This window comes from Plecotus auritus (assembly GCF_963455305.1).
Source record: "Plecotus auritus genome assembly, chromosome: 3".
Classification (NCBI taxonomy): Eukaryota; Metazoa; Chordata; class Mammalia; order Chiroptera; family Vespertilionidae; genus Plecotus; species Plecotus auritus.
Window position 1 is genome coordinate 43,326,157 of NC_137772.1, and position 15,914 is coordinate 43,342,070.

The following is a 15,914-nucleotide window of genomic DNA, read 5'->3' on the forward strand; positions in this document are numbered from 1 at the left end:
AAAACTGGTTTTAACTTTTGTAGAGCTAATACCCCATCATTGTTTTAAATTTCAGGTAGTAACTTAGCTTCCAAAATATGTGGGCAATATTTTAATTTATAATTAATTAGAATTAGGATTTTAACAAATTAAACCGTTTTCAAAGTAAGACCCAGGCAGAGTGTGAGGCCTGCAGCACGCTGTTCATACCAGAGCAGTGGGCAGGGTATGCAGCGGGGTGCAGAGGAGCCGGGCCGGCACCCGTGCCTGGCTGCTGCCTGGCCTAGACCTACTGCGCCATTAGTGTGCGCCACTGTTTCCCACACGAGATAGGGAGCTAGGTATAGGATGACCTTAAAGTCACAGTCTGGGACTTGCTTCTCATGGTAAAACACGGTTTACATGTTGGCCTCTGGCAAGATGCTCCGAAACAACCAGTGAATCATAGGCATTGTTTAAGTATTCCTTGAAGCACAGTATATGCAAAATCATTTCTTAAAAGATTGCACACAGTAGTTTAGCACTTGACATCTTGCCGCCCCTGTGGCTATGCAGTGAAATTAATGTCATCAGCCCTCTTTCCTACCTGTCCTACAAAAGCTGGCCTTTGGGTGAGTGGTGATTTCCGGGACAGGCCTAACCTATCATTTTGGTATTAGAGGGTGGGTCCTGCCTGATGGAAAGTCGTCAAGTGATGGTCTGCATTATTCACTGCTCAGCATGAGAGCTGAAGGAAGCCGTTTTTTAGTGGTTATAGTCTACATAGGTTTTATTCACTAAGGAAAGAAGTGCCCTCCGATTAAAAGGAGCTTGCTTTCTCACAATAATAGTAGCAATTCTTAGTTTTTTGGGGGAAGGTAAAACTAATGTTATAAACCATAAAAACAGTTGGTCAAAACGATGTTCAAAGGAAATTTCAAGAAAAATATTTAATACGGTATTGAACCATTACATTAAAATGGGAACAGTGACAGAACAGCTGGATAAATTTTATGACTTGCTTCACTGCTTTCCCATAAATATACACACACAAAGAATTTCATTTTTTTTACTCTTTTGGGAAATACTTCAGGACTGTAGAAAATTATCTCATTTTGTTTAATTAGATTTCCTATTATCTTAAGTGAATTTCATTTGTGGCATATATAAAGTTGTTCGTGGGGACTCTTGTCTGACCTCAAGTTTTTCAGGGCAGCAATTCTAGTCTCTAAATGCTATAATTTATTCATTATTAACGCCACAGTTATTTACTTATTTAGTGGTAACTTTCTTTGGAGCTTTGACTTGAAGTCTGTGAAATTTTAGATATTACAGTTGGAAGAAATGTAGAACTCACCATTTGAAAAAAAGTCTAGTGGAGTATGAGAGCCCCAGCAAATTGCCATCTACTTTGCACTCAATGGCCCTGGTGACAAGAACCAGGCATCCTTTTTGGATGTCCCTAATCAGCTCGTTTTCATTGATGAGGAAACAGGACACTCAGGTTAGGTGGCCCAGCTCGCAAACAGAGCTGGACTTTGGACCTCCTTGTGACCAGGTGCAAAAAGTCTGTGGCCTTCCCTGATCCCATGCTGTCCTTCCCCTCCCTCTGACCTCGTCGTATCTTTCTCCACTTCTCTGCCCCCAACTCACTGAGCAGAAGACACACTTTACACAAATTATCTTTTACATATTGAAAACTATTAGTATTATTTTGAGAGGGTCTTATGTTTATAACAGATTTTAAAAACCAAGATATTGCCCTAACCGGTTTGGCTCAGTGGATAGAGCATCGGCCTGCGGACTGAAGGGTCCCAGGTTTGATTCCGGTGAAGGGCATGTACCTGGGTTGCGAGCACATCCCCAGTAGGGGGCGTGCAGGAGGCAGCTGATCGATGTCTCTCTCTCATCGATGTTTCTAACTCTCTATCCCTCTCTCTTCCTCTCTGTAAAAAATCAATAAAATATATTAAAAAAAAACAACCAAGATATTGTCATATAAAAATCTGATACCGCCCTAACCGGTTTGGCTCAGTGGATAGCGTGTCGGCCTGCAGACTCAAGGGTCCCAGGTTCGATTCTGGTCTAGGGCATGTACCTTGGTTGTGGGCACATCCCCAGTAGGGGGTGTGCAGGAGGCAGCTGATGTTTCTCTCTCATCAATGTTTCTAACTCTCTCTCCCTCTCCCTTCCTCTCTGTAAAAAATCAATAAAAAATATATTTAAAAAAAATCTGATACCATGTAGAGATGTTTGGCAAACTTGAACATGTATCCACAAAATGTTTTTAAAAAATGAGACGACGTATTCATTAAGGTTTAGACGGAGCTGCTGTTGTAGGGCCCCAGTGTCTCACACAAGATAGAAATTTATTTCTCTCCCACATGATGGGATCATTGGGCTCTAGTCCATGTGGTCACCGGGGTCCTGCACTAGTGGGTGGTCCTACCATCTGTATCCCATGGCATTCCCTGATCTTCAGTCATGCTTTCTGGCTGCCAGTGTTCCAAGGCCAAGGCCAGGAAAGGGCCATGTGTCACTTCTCATGTTCCACTGGGGAGAACTTACTCACATGGCCGTACGTGCTGCTGCTGAGGTGGGCAGGTGTGGCCTCTAGTTGAGTGGCCACGTTCCTGGCTAATGGTGTCCGCTGCAGAGGAAGGCTGAGAGTACAGACTTGGGGAGAGGGAATTAGAGTCACCCAGAGGTGAGATGCAGCTGGTAGTCTTTCTTTTATAACAATTATTTGAAAATTTCACAGTTCTCTTAATAATAGAGACTGCCATGTTTATAATGCCTAGAAATGGTAATGGTGGAGAATGCTAATATATGACTCTGAGAACTTAGCTCAACCTGGTCTTACCACTAGTGAGGATTTCTGTCATGTAGAAAGCAACTGAATACCGCTTATAGTGAGTTTTGACACCAAGGACATCCACTGTACCCCCCAAATAAAGAATAAGTCATTGGGGTCGGTGTGTAGGCCAGATTTAAAAGGGCCAGTTCTCAGTGATCCAGGAAGAGATTTTTCTGTTAGTTTTACTGAACTCTTCTTATCTCTCCTAGCTGATGACACCAGGCTGCTCTGCTGTTTCTTTCCAGAGACTGGGTAATAATAGAAGGGAGGTTGACGTTAAGCCCAAGCCTAGCCCCATGTTGCTAATGGTCTGCGTGGAGTGGAGGAAGGCGTGGACTTGCATTCTGTGATACAACTTTGAACAACTGTGTTCTGGTGGTGTGAATAAGAGCATATATGCCAGCATCTCTGCCCTTCTCTTTCCCCTAGGTCAGTGGTTGGCAAACTGCGGCTCACGAGCCGCAGTTTGCCGACCACTGCCCTAGGTTATGAGAAAAGTGGCTTTTCCTCATTTTGAGTGCTAAAACTTGTATTTTCTATGAACACTCAAAAAGTAGATGTGGAGAAGGCAGACAGGCAGGGTTTCCAGATTGTGTCTTTGGAACAGTAGTCTCAATGTGTGTTTCTTGAAAATAAGATTCTTGGGGTCCGATAACTGGGAACAGTTAGGTTCTGTGGAACAAAGTGTGTGACCTGTTGCATCAGTCGGAGGTAACTTGGATAGTATTTTGATTACCATTTGGGATACTTCCTTGCAGACTAGTTGGCCCAGGCAGTGGGACTTTCTCTGAGCACATAACACCGAGTAAAACGACAGTGAGCAGCACGTTGTCTCACACCTGAGTGCTGAGGTGAGGCACCGAGGAGCTGCTCCATCACAGGTGTGCCCTGCTGCCTGATGGCCAGGATCCTAGGGAGCCAACATTAGGATGAGAACCTCCCCTCCTTCACCCAGACTTTGTGGGTTTTTGTGTAGACAGGTTGGGCCAGTGAGCAGAGGCGGCACAGCTCGCTAGATGAGCCAGAAGGCGGTTCCAGGCACGAGTACAGTTGTCGTGAAGCAGAAAGGGGTCTCAGCTTCCCCGCCCGCCGCCACCTTCCCAGCCCGCCGCCACCTTCCCAGCCACGGCCCTGACACACACCAAGGACTGCCTGTCTGAGAAAGTGTGCTGTCAGGCAGAACTCGACCTAACGAGGCGGGTCTTAGTTTTTATTCCCTGGGCTTTTAAAGCATCTGTCTTTTTAAAGCGTGCTTGGTGATGTCACAGGATCGTATGGGCTAAGATGTGTGGGTTTGGGTTATGATGCATTCACTGTCAAGTCTGAAGACGTAATTCCGAGGACTGTTGTTCAGATGAAAAATTGATAGGCTATTAGAATTCTGCCCCCCTGCCCCCCGTCTGACAGGTCCATGACCAGTTCTTTTGAGGGTGTTCAGTTGTTTTGCTGAACTAATTTATGTAATTATTTAGTTGTGGTTGAATTCCCACTCTGCAAGTGATGGTGGATCTACCCAATTTGAACTGAGCTTTAGAACCCATTTTTTTCCCCCTTTTGAAAAGGGCATATATGTAGTTGACATTTCTTCCTTACACTTTATACATTTATCAACATCAAAGAGTCACTATAAATTTCTTTGAGTTTCTCAGAATAAAATTTTTCAGAGGTAATTATTACCTCATTTGGGATAATATAGTAAGTTATTTTTGTTATATAACATATATATTTATAAAAATAAATAAAATATAACAAAAAATACCAGTCATTGGAAATTGAGTTCTTTTAGCTGTCTTCCCCCAAGCTTTAAATTTTAGGTTTAAAAAATTCTGGTGCAGGGGTATCCTCAGAACCAGTGGGCTCCTAGGCCTTCTCTTTGGACCACTGTGTTTTGATGACCATTACACATGGACAGAGCCACGCTGCTTCATACCCTACCCAGCAGGTACTGGGAGTCTCGGGGCTTTTGCTTTCTGGACTAAAACCCCTTATGGCCCACCACAGTGGGGCTGACCACGGACTTTCTCACTGGCCCTACCCTACTTTAATTTTTAGCCAGCTTTGCTTCACTCAGCAAAGTCATTTTCTCTGTCTTATTGTTGTTTTGGGGCCCTTTAAGTAGGTTTTAATTGCCTAGACAAAATGCCTGTTTTGGAGTAGATTTTCATTATTGTTCATTTAACATGGGTATTGACTGTTTTATAATTTCAAATGTCTTAGAATCATATAAGTAACTTTAACACTTTTTTTTTTTGTTAGTTAGAACCTGGGCCTTTAGATGAAACTCAGATTGCTACTATATTAAGAGAAATACTGAAAGGACTTGATTATTTGCATTCGGAGAAGAAAATTCATAGAGACATTAAAGGTAAGAAAGCATCTTGTTTTTATTCCTTTGAAAACCTCAGGTAGATAGGACCGTGCTGCAGAGTAAAGCTGTGCTTTTCTTCTCCGGGGGGCTGTCCGTGCAGCATGCCGGGGTGGGTGTGAGGGATGTCTGCTCAGAAGCATAGCCTTGTTGCCTGTTCTTGTTGAGCACATGATCTCTCTGAGGAGAGGACGGAAACATTCCCAAAATGATAATGGACGGAACAGTACAAATAATATCAAGAGGCATCTTGGTTTTATTTTGCAGCTGCCAATGTTCTGCTCTCTGAACATGGAGAGGTGAAGCTGGCTGATTTTGGAGTGGCGGGCCAGCTGACGGATACCCAGATAAAAAGAAATACCTTCGTGGGCACCCCTTTCTGGATGGCACCTGAAGTCATCAAACAGTCAGCCTATGACTCAAAGGTAACAGCTGACACTTCACCATCGCTGGGTCTGGAGAGTTCTCCCCTCTTGTATTTTTACCTTATAGCTCTTCCAGTGAGAGTGAAGACTGGCACCTTGAAGTAGGTCATAAAGGTCGTTGGACCTTGGTTAAAAACAGGTTTCTTCGCTGTCTCCTGCTGTATCATGCAGTACCCTTTATTTATCCAGTCCACAGTCAGTGAGGTTTTCAGCGTAATGTCTGCTTGGTGGTGGTGCTGGGGAGCACCGAGAAAATGGTGTTTGAAGGTGAGTGTGGAGGGACGGATGATCAAGGTGGTGGCCAAGGTAAAGGCAGCCAGTAGAGCGATGTGGGGTGTGGGTCCACAGAGAGGGCTCGGGGGCTGTTTGTGTATGGGTGATAGTCGAGGCCTGAGTGGAGGGGGTGAAGGAAGAGGGCTGTGAACAGAACTCTGAACGATATATTTAAGGGACAAGGACAGAAAGAGGATCCCACAAGAGAAACAGCCCACAAAAATGGAATAATGCTTTTTGAGGTTGCTACAGAACCTTCCTGTCATTATTTTTAGTACCCCGTTAGATTGTTATTCTCACAGGCTCCTAACCAACATGTGGCAGAATTATAATTCCCTTTTTCCATCCTCTCTCTTTTTTAATGCTCACCCGAGGACATGCTTATTGATTTTAGAGAGAGGGAGAAGGGGAAAGAAAGAGGGAGAGGGAGAAAGAAAGAGGCTGCCGGAGACCTTCTCCCTCCCGTCTTTCTCCCTAGTGCAGGGTCTCTGGGTTTTGCCAAAGGCAGCCTCTGAGCATCAAAAGATTTCACTGTGGAGCTTTGCCACCTTTGTTCCTGGCATACTTACCAAGATCAGATGCTCTTATCTGATCAGTAGAAGTTGCAGCATTCTTTTTGGGTAGATTAAAAGGTGCAAACTCACAGGGAATGCACACTTGGTTTGGTAGCTCAAGAAACTGTCACTGACTGTTTAGTTACCTTTTTCTCTGGCTTATGTTAAAAGCTAAATCTTTCATTTGCTTGGATCATACCCAATGGCTATTTTTTTTAAAACATTTTTGTATTTTAAAAAAATTTTCTATTGACTCTTTACTGGGAACCATGCGTGAAAATATGCTTATGTGAAATTTGCTTCCCAGGTTTGTTGACCCAGGAGGTGTGGAAATTGCAGATAAGGCTGATGTCTATGCCTGAGTTTTTGGGGCTTATCAGAAGTGGGGTTCCAGAGGCTGGGCCCTTAGGGATGATGTCACACACACCCTCATTAGTTGTGACTCTGGGCTAGCAGCTCTTCTTAAGAACAGTGCCTGACAAAGGGCCCTTTTCCGAGTTGCTTTGTGAAGTATCCTTCCAGTGACTGCCACCCTCTCCGAGACTTGCCTGAGGGCAGTTTATGTTCTTACAGGGGCACCCTGGTCTCCTGATAGCACAAATTTAACTCAGCTTCTTTCCAGTTCTCCCTTCCATTCTTCCTTGTGGGTGTTTTTCCTACTGGTCTCTGTGTTACAGGTAAAGAGCTTAACAGGTGCAGGGTTCTGTTAACATCATCATGGGAGCACACCACTCAACCGCAGCCCCCATTGAGAAGGAGTCCTTGGTCATCAGTAACAGTTATTCTGTATTGTCACTTAGGGTCGTGTCACCTGGAACCGTCCATATAGGAAAACAACTGTTCACAAATGTCTGCAGTGCAAAGCACTAGCTTCCATAGCTTTTGACTTGAACTCCTATTGAAATTCCAATAAGATGGATCTAGACAAAGTCGGGCAACACATGAAGAGATGCAGGCCATTCCATTTGGGCACACACACATACTGACTCGCAAAGGAGGGTCAGGCTGGGAAGAAAAAGGATTTATCTGCCTCACTAGCATCTTCATCTCACCAAACAAAAAGAGGACTAAGTCTTAGTTTTACGTATATATCTACAAGCTTATTTAACACAACCAGTTCTTACACCAGTGTCTTTGACCCTTTGTCATTTGTCTGGGCTGCTTAGGTGTTCTGTCTGAGATTGCACATGCAGGGCATCTTACTGTCGATCTCAGTTCTTAACTTGAGCTCAGTGTTACTAAGTAATGATAGCTGGTATGTCTGAAGAACCTTCATCATAACTGTTATTGTTACTATTAAGGGGATTTAGGGCAGCTTAGTTGGTTTAAGAAGTCCTCAGACTTTGAAGGTGGTGCTAAGGCAGAAAACTCTGCTCTCTGACAAGGAAGCCTTTGCTTTCCTTGTTAGAGCAGGGTCTTGGGCTGCAGAACTTTCACACCCCCCTTCCTTTGTAAGGTTATTATGATAGTGTGTCAGGAAATGGATTGGACTTGGGTAAAAACTTTGCCTGTTTCATGTCCTTTTCTCTGTACTCATTCATTCGATCTTCACTGTAGTTGTGCCCAGTGCTGTGCTAAATAATTTACATCTTCAGTGAGTAATGGCAGTACCGGGTGTCAGGTGCTCTAACAGGTAAGCGGGAGTGCAGGGGGGCTGAGTGAGGGACATCAGAACAAGCTGAGCAAGGAGTCAGACATAGGGCTTTTCAGCCCCTCAAAGATAAGGGAAGGGCATTTGGCCCAAGTCCATGTAGGAAAGGGCAGGACATTTATATTTGGATTGTACATTGTGGTGAAGAATGTGCTAGGGGATGAGGCCAGAGAATGTGACTTGCCTGTTAAGTGAAACGACATCCTGTAGACACTGAGAGGCCAGTGTCAGTATTCTCCTGTAAGTAACTCTTCCCATTTTGGTCTCAAAAGCAGTACATACTCCTTAATCTGGAAAATACAGGGGGGGAAGGAGATGAAAAGAGAACCATCTGTAGCCCTACCACCCAAGCACAAGCTACATCATTTTGGTATCCAGTCATCTCTGACATAACCGTTGGCAGTCTGACCGTGGTAAAAAGTGGAAATGGGTGATGTATTGAAGGGAAAAGTAAAATTGTTAAAGATGAGGGAAAACACGGTGGTTGCTGGAGTCTGCAGTTGGCCCGTCCACCGCAATGCAGGACTGGCCCTCCCCGACCTGATGCTGAGCCACCGGCCTCCCCGGCCCTGTGCAGGATCAGGATTTGCCCACAGACCCTGCTGTAAGGAGCCCTGGAGGTGGGGGAAGGATGGGAGTGGGAACAGCATCCAACAGCAGGCTTTATTTTAGCATGTAGTCACGATGGCGCCTTTTTGGATCAATCATATAATTGCTGTGTAGCGCAAGTGATCTTTACACCTCTAGATGCTGCTTATAAAAGTGTACCTAAATATTGCATCTAATTAAGTAAATCATTTATATTTAATCCATTTGGATCTATTTGTTGACTGGTTATAACTGTGATTTGGGTTTTCCAGGGTTTCCTCCCTGTTCCTCTTGATTATAGAGTTGACTGTAGTTCCTTCTAGAATATTTTCTATGCACTATTTTTTATGCTACTTAAATTGCATTGTCTGCAGATTTGTAGCCAGCTTACTTCTACTTAAAGATTGCAGTGATTGGTATTGCAGGGATTTAGAATGCTGGATATTGGTACCCACTCAACCTGCAGCCCCATTGAGAAAGAATCCTTAGTCATCAGCAACAGTTCCTCTGTTGTCACTTAGGATTGTGCCACCTAGAACCGTTCATGTAGGAAAACATCTGTTCACAAATGTCTACAGTACAAAGCACTAGCCCCTCACAGCTTTTGACTTGAACTCACATTGAAAATCCTGTTTTTCTTTTTTAAAATTTATTTTCTTTATTGATTAAGGCACTACATATGTGTTCTTATCCCCCCCCCCCCCCCGTCACCTCCTCACTCATGCCCTCACCCCCCTGGTGTCTGTGTCCATTAGTTAGGCTTATATGCATGCATACAAGTCCTTTGGTTGATCTCTCCTCCTATCTCCTCCCCCGCCCCTGCTCCCCCTTCCCTCTGAGGTTTGATGGTCTCATTGATGCTTCTCTGCCTCTGGATCTGTTTTTGTTCATCACTTTAAGTTGTTCATTATATTCCACAAATGAGTGAGATCATGTGATATTTATCTTTCTCCAACTGACTTATTTCGCTTAGCATAATGCTCTCCAGGTCCATCCATGCTGTTGCAAATGGTAGGAGTTCCTTCCTTTTTACCACAGCATAGTATTCCATTGTGTAGATCGGTGGTTGGCAAACCGCGGCTCGCGAGCCACATGCGGCTCTTTGGCCCCTTGAGTGTGGCTCTTCCACAAAATACCATGGCCTGGGCGAGTCTATTTTGAAGAAGTGGCGTTAGAAGAAGTTTAAGTTTAAAAAATGTGGCTCTCAAAAGAAATTTCTATCGTTGTATGTTGATAATTGGCTCTGTTGACTAATGAGTTTGCCGACCACTGGTGTAGATGTACCACGGTTTTCTAATCCACTCATCTGCTGATGGGCACTTAGGCTGTTCCCAAATCTTAGCTATTGCAAATTGTGCTGCTATGAACATAGGGGTGCATATATCCTTTCTGATTGGTGTTTCTAGTTTCTTTGGATAACAAGTCTCTTCTTCTTTTTTTTTTTCCCCACAGTTACATTCATATTTAATTTAATTTAATTTATTTTTTTAATAAATCTTTATTGTTCAGATTATTACAGGTGTTCCTCTTTTCTTTCCCCCACAGCTCCCCTCCACCTGATACCCCACCCCTTACCCTTACCCCCTGCCACTGTCTTCATCCATAGGTGTAAGATTTTTGTCCAATCTCTTCCCGCACCCCTCACACCCCCTTCCCCCTGAGAATTGTCAGTCCACTCCCTTTCTGTGTCCCTGATTCTATTATATTCACCAGTCCATTCTGTTCTTCAGATTTTTTATTCACTTGATTTTCAGATTCACTTGTTGGTAGGCATGTATTTGATGTCATTTTGTTGTTCATAATTTTTATCTTTAGCTTTTTCTTCTTCTTCCTCTTCTTAAAGAATACCCTTCAGCATTTCATGTAATCCTGGTTTGGTGGTGATGAACTCCTTTAGCTTTTTCTTGTCTGTGAAGCTCTTTATCTGACCTTCAACTCTGAATGATAGCTTTGCTGGGTAGAGTAATCTTGGTTGTAGGTTCTTGCTGTTCATCACTTTGAATATGAATATTTCTTGCCACTCCCGTCTGGCCTGCATAGTTTCTTTTGAGAAATCAGCTGACAGTCATATGGGTACTCCCTTGTAGGTAACTAACCGTTTTTCTTTTGCTGCTTTCAAGATTCTCTCTTTGTCTTTTGCCCTTGGTATTTTAATTATGATGTGTCTTGGTGTGGTCCTCTTTGGATTCCTCTTGTATGGGGTTCTGTGCGCTTCCTGGACTTGTAATTCTATTTCTTTCACCAGGTAGGGAAAGTTTTCTGTCATTATTTCTTCTAATAGGTTTTCAATATTTTGCTCTCTCTCTTCTCCTGGCACCCCAAAAATTCGGATGTTGGTACGCTTAAAGTTGTCCCAGAGGCTCCTTACACTATCTTCATATTTTTGGATTCTTTTTTCTTTTTGTTTTTCTGTTTGGGTGTTTTTTGTTTCTTCATATTTCAGATCTTTGGTTTGATTCTTGGGGTATGTTGATCTACAGTTGAGTTTCTGTATATTCTTTATTTTAGACAGTGTATGCTTAATTTTTGACTGGTCCTTTTCCATTTTTTTGGTATTCTCATTAAGATCCTTAAAGGTCTCACTAAGTTCCTCAGAGGTTTTTAGAAGATTCTTGAGTAACCTTATAAATGTGGTTCTGAACTCTGTCATCCAGTAGTTTGCTTTCCTCCATTTCTTTCATTCGTGACATGTTTCTTTGTCTCCACATTTTGGCTGCTTCCCTGTGTTGATGGAGTGGCTTTGTGTGGTAGGTGACCTATAGGGGCCAGTAGCTCAGCCTCCCCAATCACCTGAGGTGGAAGCTCTTGGTACACCCCTTTGTGGGCTGAGTGCAAAGTCTTCGTGTAGTTAAGCCTTGATTGCTGTTGGTACACTGGGAGGAATTGACCTCCAGGCCAATTGGCTGTGAGGACCCGCTGTGTCTATAATGGAAGAACTGCTGCGCTGAAGACACGCTTATGGTGCAGGACTTGTTTCAGTGGGGCTTTGGTGCTCACTGAGTCTGCCTCTTGAATGTGTCACTTATGGATGTGAGGAGTTGAAATCTGGTGTCTCACACTGACCCCGAGGTACACTGGCTTTTGGATCTCCAATGGGGTGTAGGTCAGCTACTGTCTGAGGCCACCCAGCAAGAGCTACAGTGAGAACTACAGTTTTCTCCTCTTTGCTTGGGGTTTGGAGGTTTTGGAGCTGTCTGACCCGGGCTGCAAGTTTGCTAGGTTAAGCTGCGATATGGCAGGCCATTCATATGCTAAAGCTGCTGCTTGGAGCTTGGATGGGTTTGTAGGTTGTGCAGGGTGGGGTCTCAGGGCATCACTAGGCTAGGGAGTGGCAAACAGCGATGGCTGCCAGTTAGCCGGCTCTGCGTCTCTGACTGCATCCCCGTGCCCCGCACCCCAGCGCAGTAAACAGTTATTCCTGCATGCAGCTCTGCAAGCAAGCCACCCTCACTTTCCAACCCAATGGCAGACAGTCCAGCTTCTCCCCGTAGGAGTTTGGGTCCCCCGCGTCTCCCCAGAAACTGGATTTCAGAGTAATCGGGGGCTTGTCTCCCTTTGGGTTGAAAAAAGCAATGCCTGCCACCAGCGTGGATCGCGTGCCTCCATACCTCAGCTTTTCAGCGCTTGTGCACGTCTCAGTGCTCTTTTCTCTTTCCTTCTAGTTGTAGAACTTCCACTCAGACAGCTTTCCCGTGGTTCTGGGTGATAGACGTTTTGTCTTTTAGTTGTAGTTTTGAAATTGTTGTGCGAGGCAGCAGTTCAGGTGTTTACTTACGCCGCCATCTTGGATCCTCCGTGACTCTCTTCTTATACTTGAATTTAATTGCTTTGGAAATGTCTGTCCTTCCCCCACATAACATTTTAAAACGTAGACACATGTTGTACATCGGATGCCATATTTCCTAGGTACAGTCATAAGACAAACCCATTTGCATGTATGATTCCCAATCGGTGTCATGATTGTTGAGTGCGTGGTACTTCAATAAGTTAATGTGCCACATCAGCTTAGGCATTCTTAAGGCTTAGTGTAAGTAAAGCTGCCATTGAATATTTTTGGCAGCATAAGCTATTTTCTAAATCTAAAATGTATTTATTTAGGATAGATTCCTAGAAGTGGAATTAATTGGTTTTAACAAGTTTGGATATTTTTATGGCTTTTGAAACATGATGCCAAATTGCTTGCTGTTTGTTTGAGTACCAGTCAAGGTTTCCAAGTCAGTCAGGAGTGTGTTCGATGTCTGCAGAGGGAGCCTGCCGTCAGGAAGACACTTGAGGAGCCCCCTACCGAAGTCCCAGGAGAGGGAGCTCTGAACTAAGCCAGGCAAGAGGGCTGGCGGGGCGACCCAGGGCGCCGAGATGTCAGGAGCCACACACCCGGCACTTGGTGATGGAGGAGGATATAGAGAAGGGTCCCGAGAGGCTGGGGTGACACTCCAGTTCCTGGGTAGGCTGGCTGCCTTGGAGGTTGGCATGTGCTTTGTCTTGACAAGGTTATGCTGGTGACTCCCGGGGGAGCAGGTGAGTGATGCCCTGCTCTTCTCTGGAGACTCGGCTGCATAATAGGTGGGGCTGCGATGCTGTTTCCTTGGTTAACGTCGGTTGGTCCACCTTGGCAGGTGGAAGGGGTGCCAGGTCCTCAAAGTCTTGCTGCCTGTTTGGGTATTGTCTAGCGTGGTGCCCAATAGCAAGCCCTCGGACCACAGGGAAATGAGTGCCCACACATCTGTGACAGACTGCCAGCAGACACGCCACCGGCCAGGGCCTTCTGGCTACGGAGTGGGTTTAAGTGGTACCGGGTGCGGAGGGGTCTGGAGGTACATCCATCAGAGGTCGTCTGGACAAAGGTCCCGCATCCACACTCGGTGGGAGGCAGGCTTTGCCAACAGCAGCAGCTCGGGTGAAACCCAGGGCGGGTGGATTAGCAATGGATGGGAGCCATGCAGACTTTAGGAAGGACCCTGTTGAGTAGAGGGGTTGCTGTGGCAGGAGAGTCGTGCTCTCTGTCCTCGCTGCCGCCTCAGCTCATGCATGCTGCCCTCACGCCTGGTACCTGCACACGAGGCAGGTCCTTCTGCCACTCCAGTTATGGGTGCTCACTACAGGCACCCATCTTCCTCCTCCTGGGAGAGAGGGACTCTGGAATAAGTCACATTTTGCTGATTTTAAAAATAATACACAGGTAAGATAAAGCAGAGTGCAGGTTGCAGATAGAAGGAAAACAGGCATATTGCTCCTGATACTGGTTCATCTAGACCTTTAGTAAAATGTACAAAGAATTTAGAGCAAACTTGCTTATTCCTGCCTTTGCTGAGAACAGGAGAATATGAAGTATGTGCTAGGCCTGGCATATATGTGCCAGGGAGATGGTAGTGAGGGTTTCTCATACTCTCTAGGATTGCGGGAACATGGCTGATGAATCCTTTCCAGGTAATTAAAGGTGAAAAATGTCTGGGTCCTGACCTGAATGGGGCTTCAGGCTTTCTATCTCCTTGCTATAGGGTGAGTGTGAGAGAGATATAGGTTCTCACTTAATTGCCTGGAGTTATGGTGGGTTTACAGTGCAGTGACAAGAGCAGAGAAGCCGTACTAAGACTGAGTACAGTGGAGGGCTTGGCCCTCCATCCCCTGCAAGGCCACAAGCGCGGGCTAGGCAAGGGGAGGATCAGGCATCTGGACACTGGATGCCCCCACATGGCACCCGCTAACTCCTCCCAACAGTGAATCTAATCAAGCCTCCAGACTTAAGGAACCCACTGGGTATTTGACAGGAAATCCAGGAGTAGAACACATTAAATGACACCAGGAAGAAACCAGACAAATCTAGAATTGGGGCCTATTTCTTCCTCAAGTCAGTGACACTGGGGAGATGAGGGAGTGAACTGTACAGGTTAAAGGAGCCTTAGGCCACCTAACAATCAGTTGTAGCATCCGGGCCTTGTTTGGATCCTGATTCAAATAAACCATGAAAAGACTTTTGAACAGTTGAGAAAATTATTACATGATGTTAAGTTATTACATAATATTGAATTATTATGTGATAAGGAGTTATTGTTAATTTTAAATGTTGATAGTAGTAAAAAGTCCTTAAATTGGTAAACTGAGGTATTCAAGGAAAATGTCATGATGTTTTTTATCTGCTATATACTATGGTGAATAATAGCTAAAACTTACGGTGTTAATGATTATTGAATTCATTGGTCAGTGGTCGGTAAACTGCGGCTCGCGAGTCACATGCGGCTCTTTGGCCCCTTGAGTGTGGCTCTTCCACAAAATACCATGGCCTGGGCGAGTTTATTTTGAAGAAGTGGGGTTAGAAGAAGTTTAAGTTTAAAAAATGTGGCTCTCAAAAGAAATTTCAATCGTTGTACTGTTGATATTTGGCTCTGTTGACTAATGAGTTTGCCGACCACTGGGCAGGGTAAATGGGGTGCATTGTACAAGTATTTTCCACTTCTTTGTGTGTTTGAACAAGTTCTGAGTGCTGTGTTAGGCACCTTGCATAGCCACTTGTTGTTATTCCTGTTTTACAGATGAGGGAACTAGACTCAGGGGTTAGGTCTTTGTCTGAGGTCATGAGACTCTCCTGGTAGAGCTACAACTTAACTCGGAGCATTATGTTAGTTCTGAGCACTGCCTGACTGGCAAACACACCTCACTCCCCCATCTGCCCTCTCTGCTCTTCTCTGACTATCTCCTGTTGACTGCCTCAGGGGGCCTCAGTTGACATTGGATGCATTATACCTCCAACAGCAAGAGGAAGAGGAGTACTCGTAAAAGCCACCTTCAGTACAGAGATAGAAGCTGTTTTGTGTATTATTTTCTCCTGTGCGTTGCTTATTTTGAATTTAAACCAAAGGCTTATCTTTCTTATTTGCAGTTAAAGATGTTTTCAAAACCTTAAAAGTTCATCGAGATGTATTCTCTCTCCCCCACCCCCTGAAGTATATTTATTTGAATTTACTCCTGCTTGGTGGTTCTCTAAAGATGCTTTTTTTGTTGCAGGCAGATATCTGGTCCCTGGGCATAACAGCTATAGAGCTTGCAAAAGGGGAACCACCTCATTCTGAGCTGCACCCCATGAAGGTTTTATTCCTCATTCCAAAGAACAACCCTCCGACGCTGGAAGGAAACTACAGCAAGCCCCTCAAGGAGTTTGTGGAGGCCTGTTTGAACAAGGAGCCGAGCTTTGTGAGTTTCAGATCAGAATGGCCCACATCTCTTCATGAGTGGCCCGACTTGGTCT

At 44.7% G+C, this 15,914-nt stretch overlaps 1 protein-coding gene across 1 annotated transcript in view; it reads left to right on the plus strand.

Moving 5' to 3' along the window:
* Positions 1-15,914, plus strand: part of STK24 (serine/threonine kinase 24) — a 107,543-nt gene that overhangs the window by 79,835 nt on the left and 11,794 nt on the right. Inside the window, exons 4-6 of the mRNA XM_080658856.1 lie at positions 5,072-5,180; positions 5,448-5,605; positions 15,674-15,859. Of these exons, the coding sequence (XP_080514982.1) occupies positions 5,072-5,180; positions 5,448-5,605; positions 15,674-15,859 (453 nt within the window). The remainder of the gene's footprint in view (positions 1-5,071; positions 5,181-5,447; positions 5,606-15,673; positions 15,860-15,914) is intronic.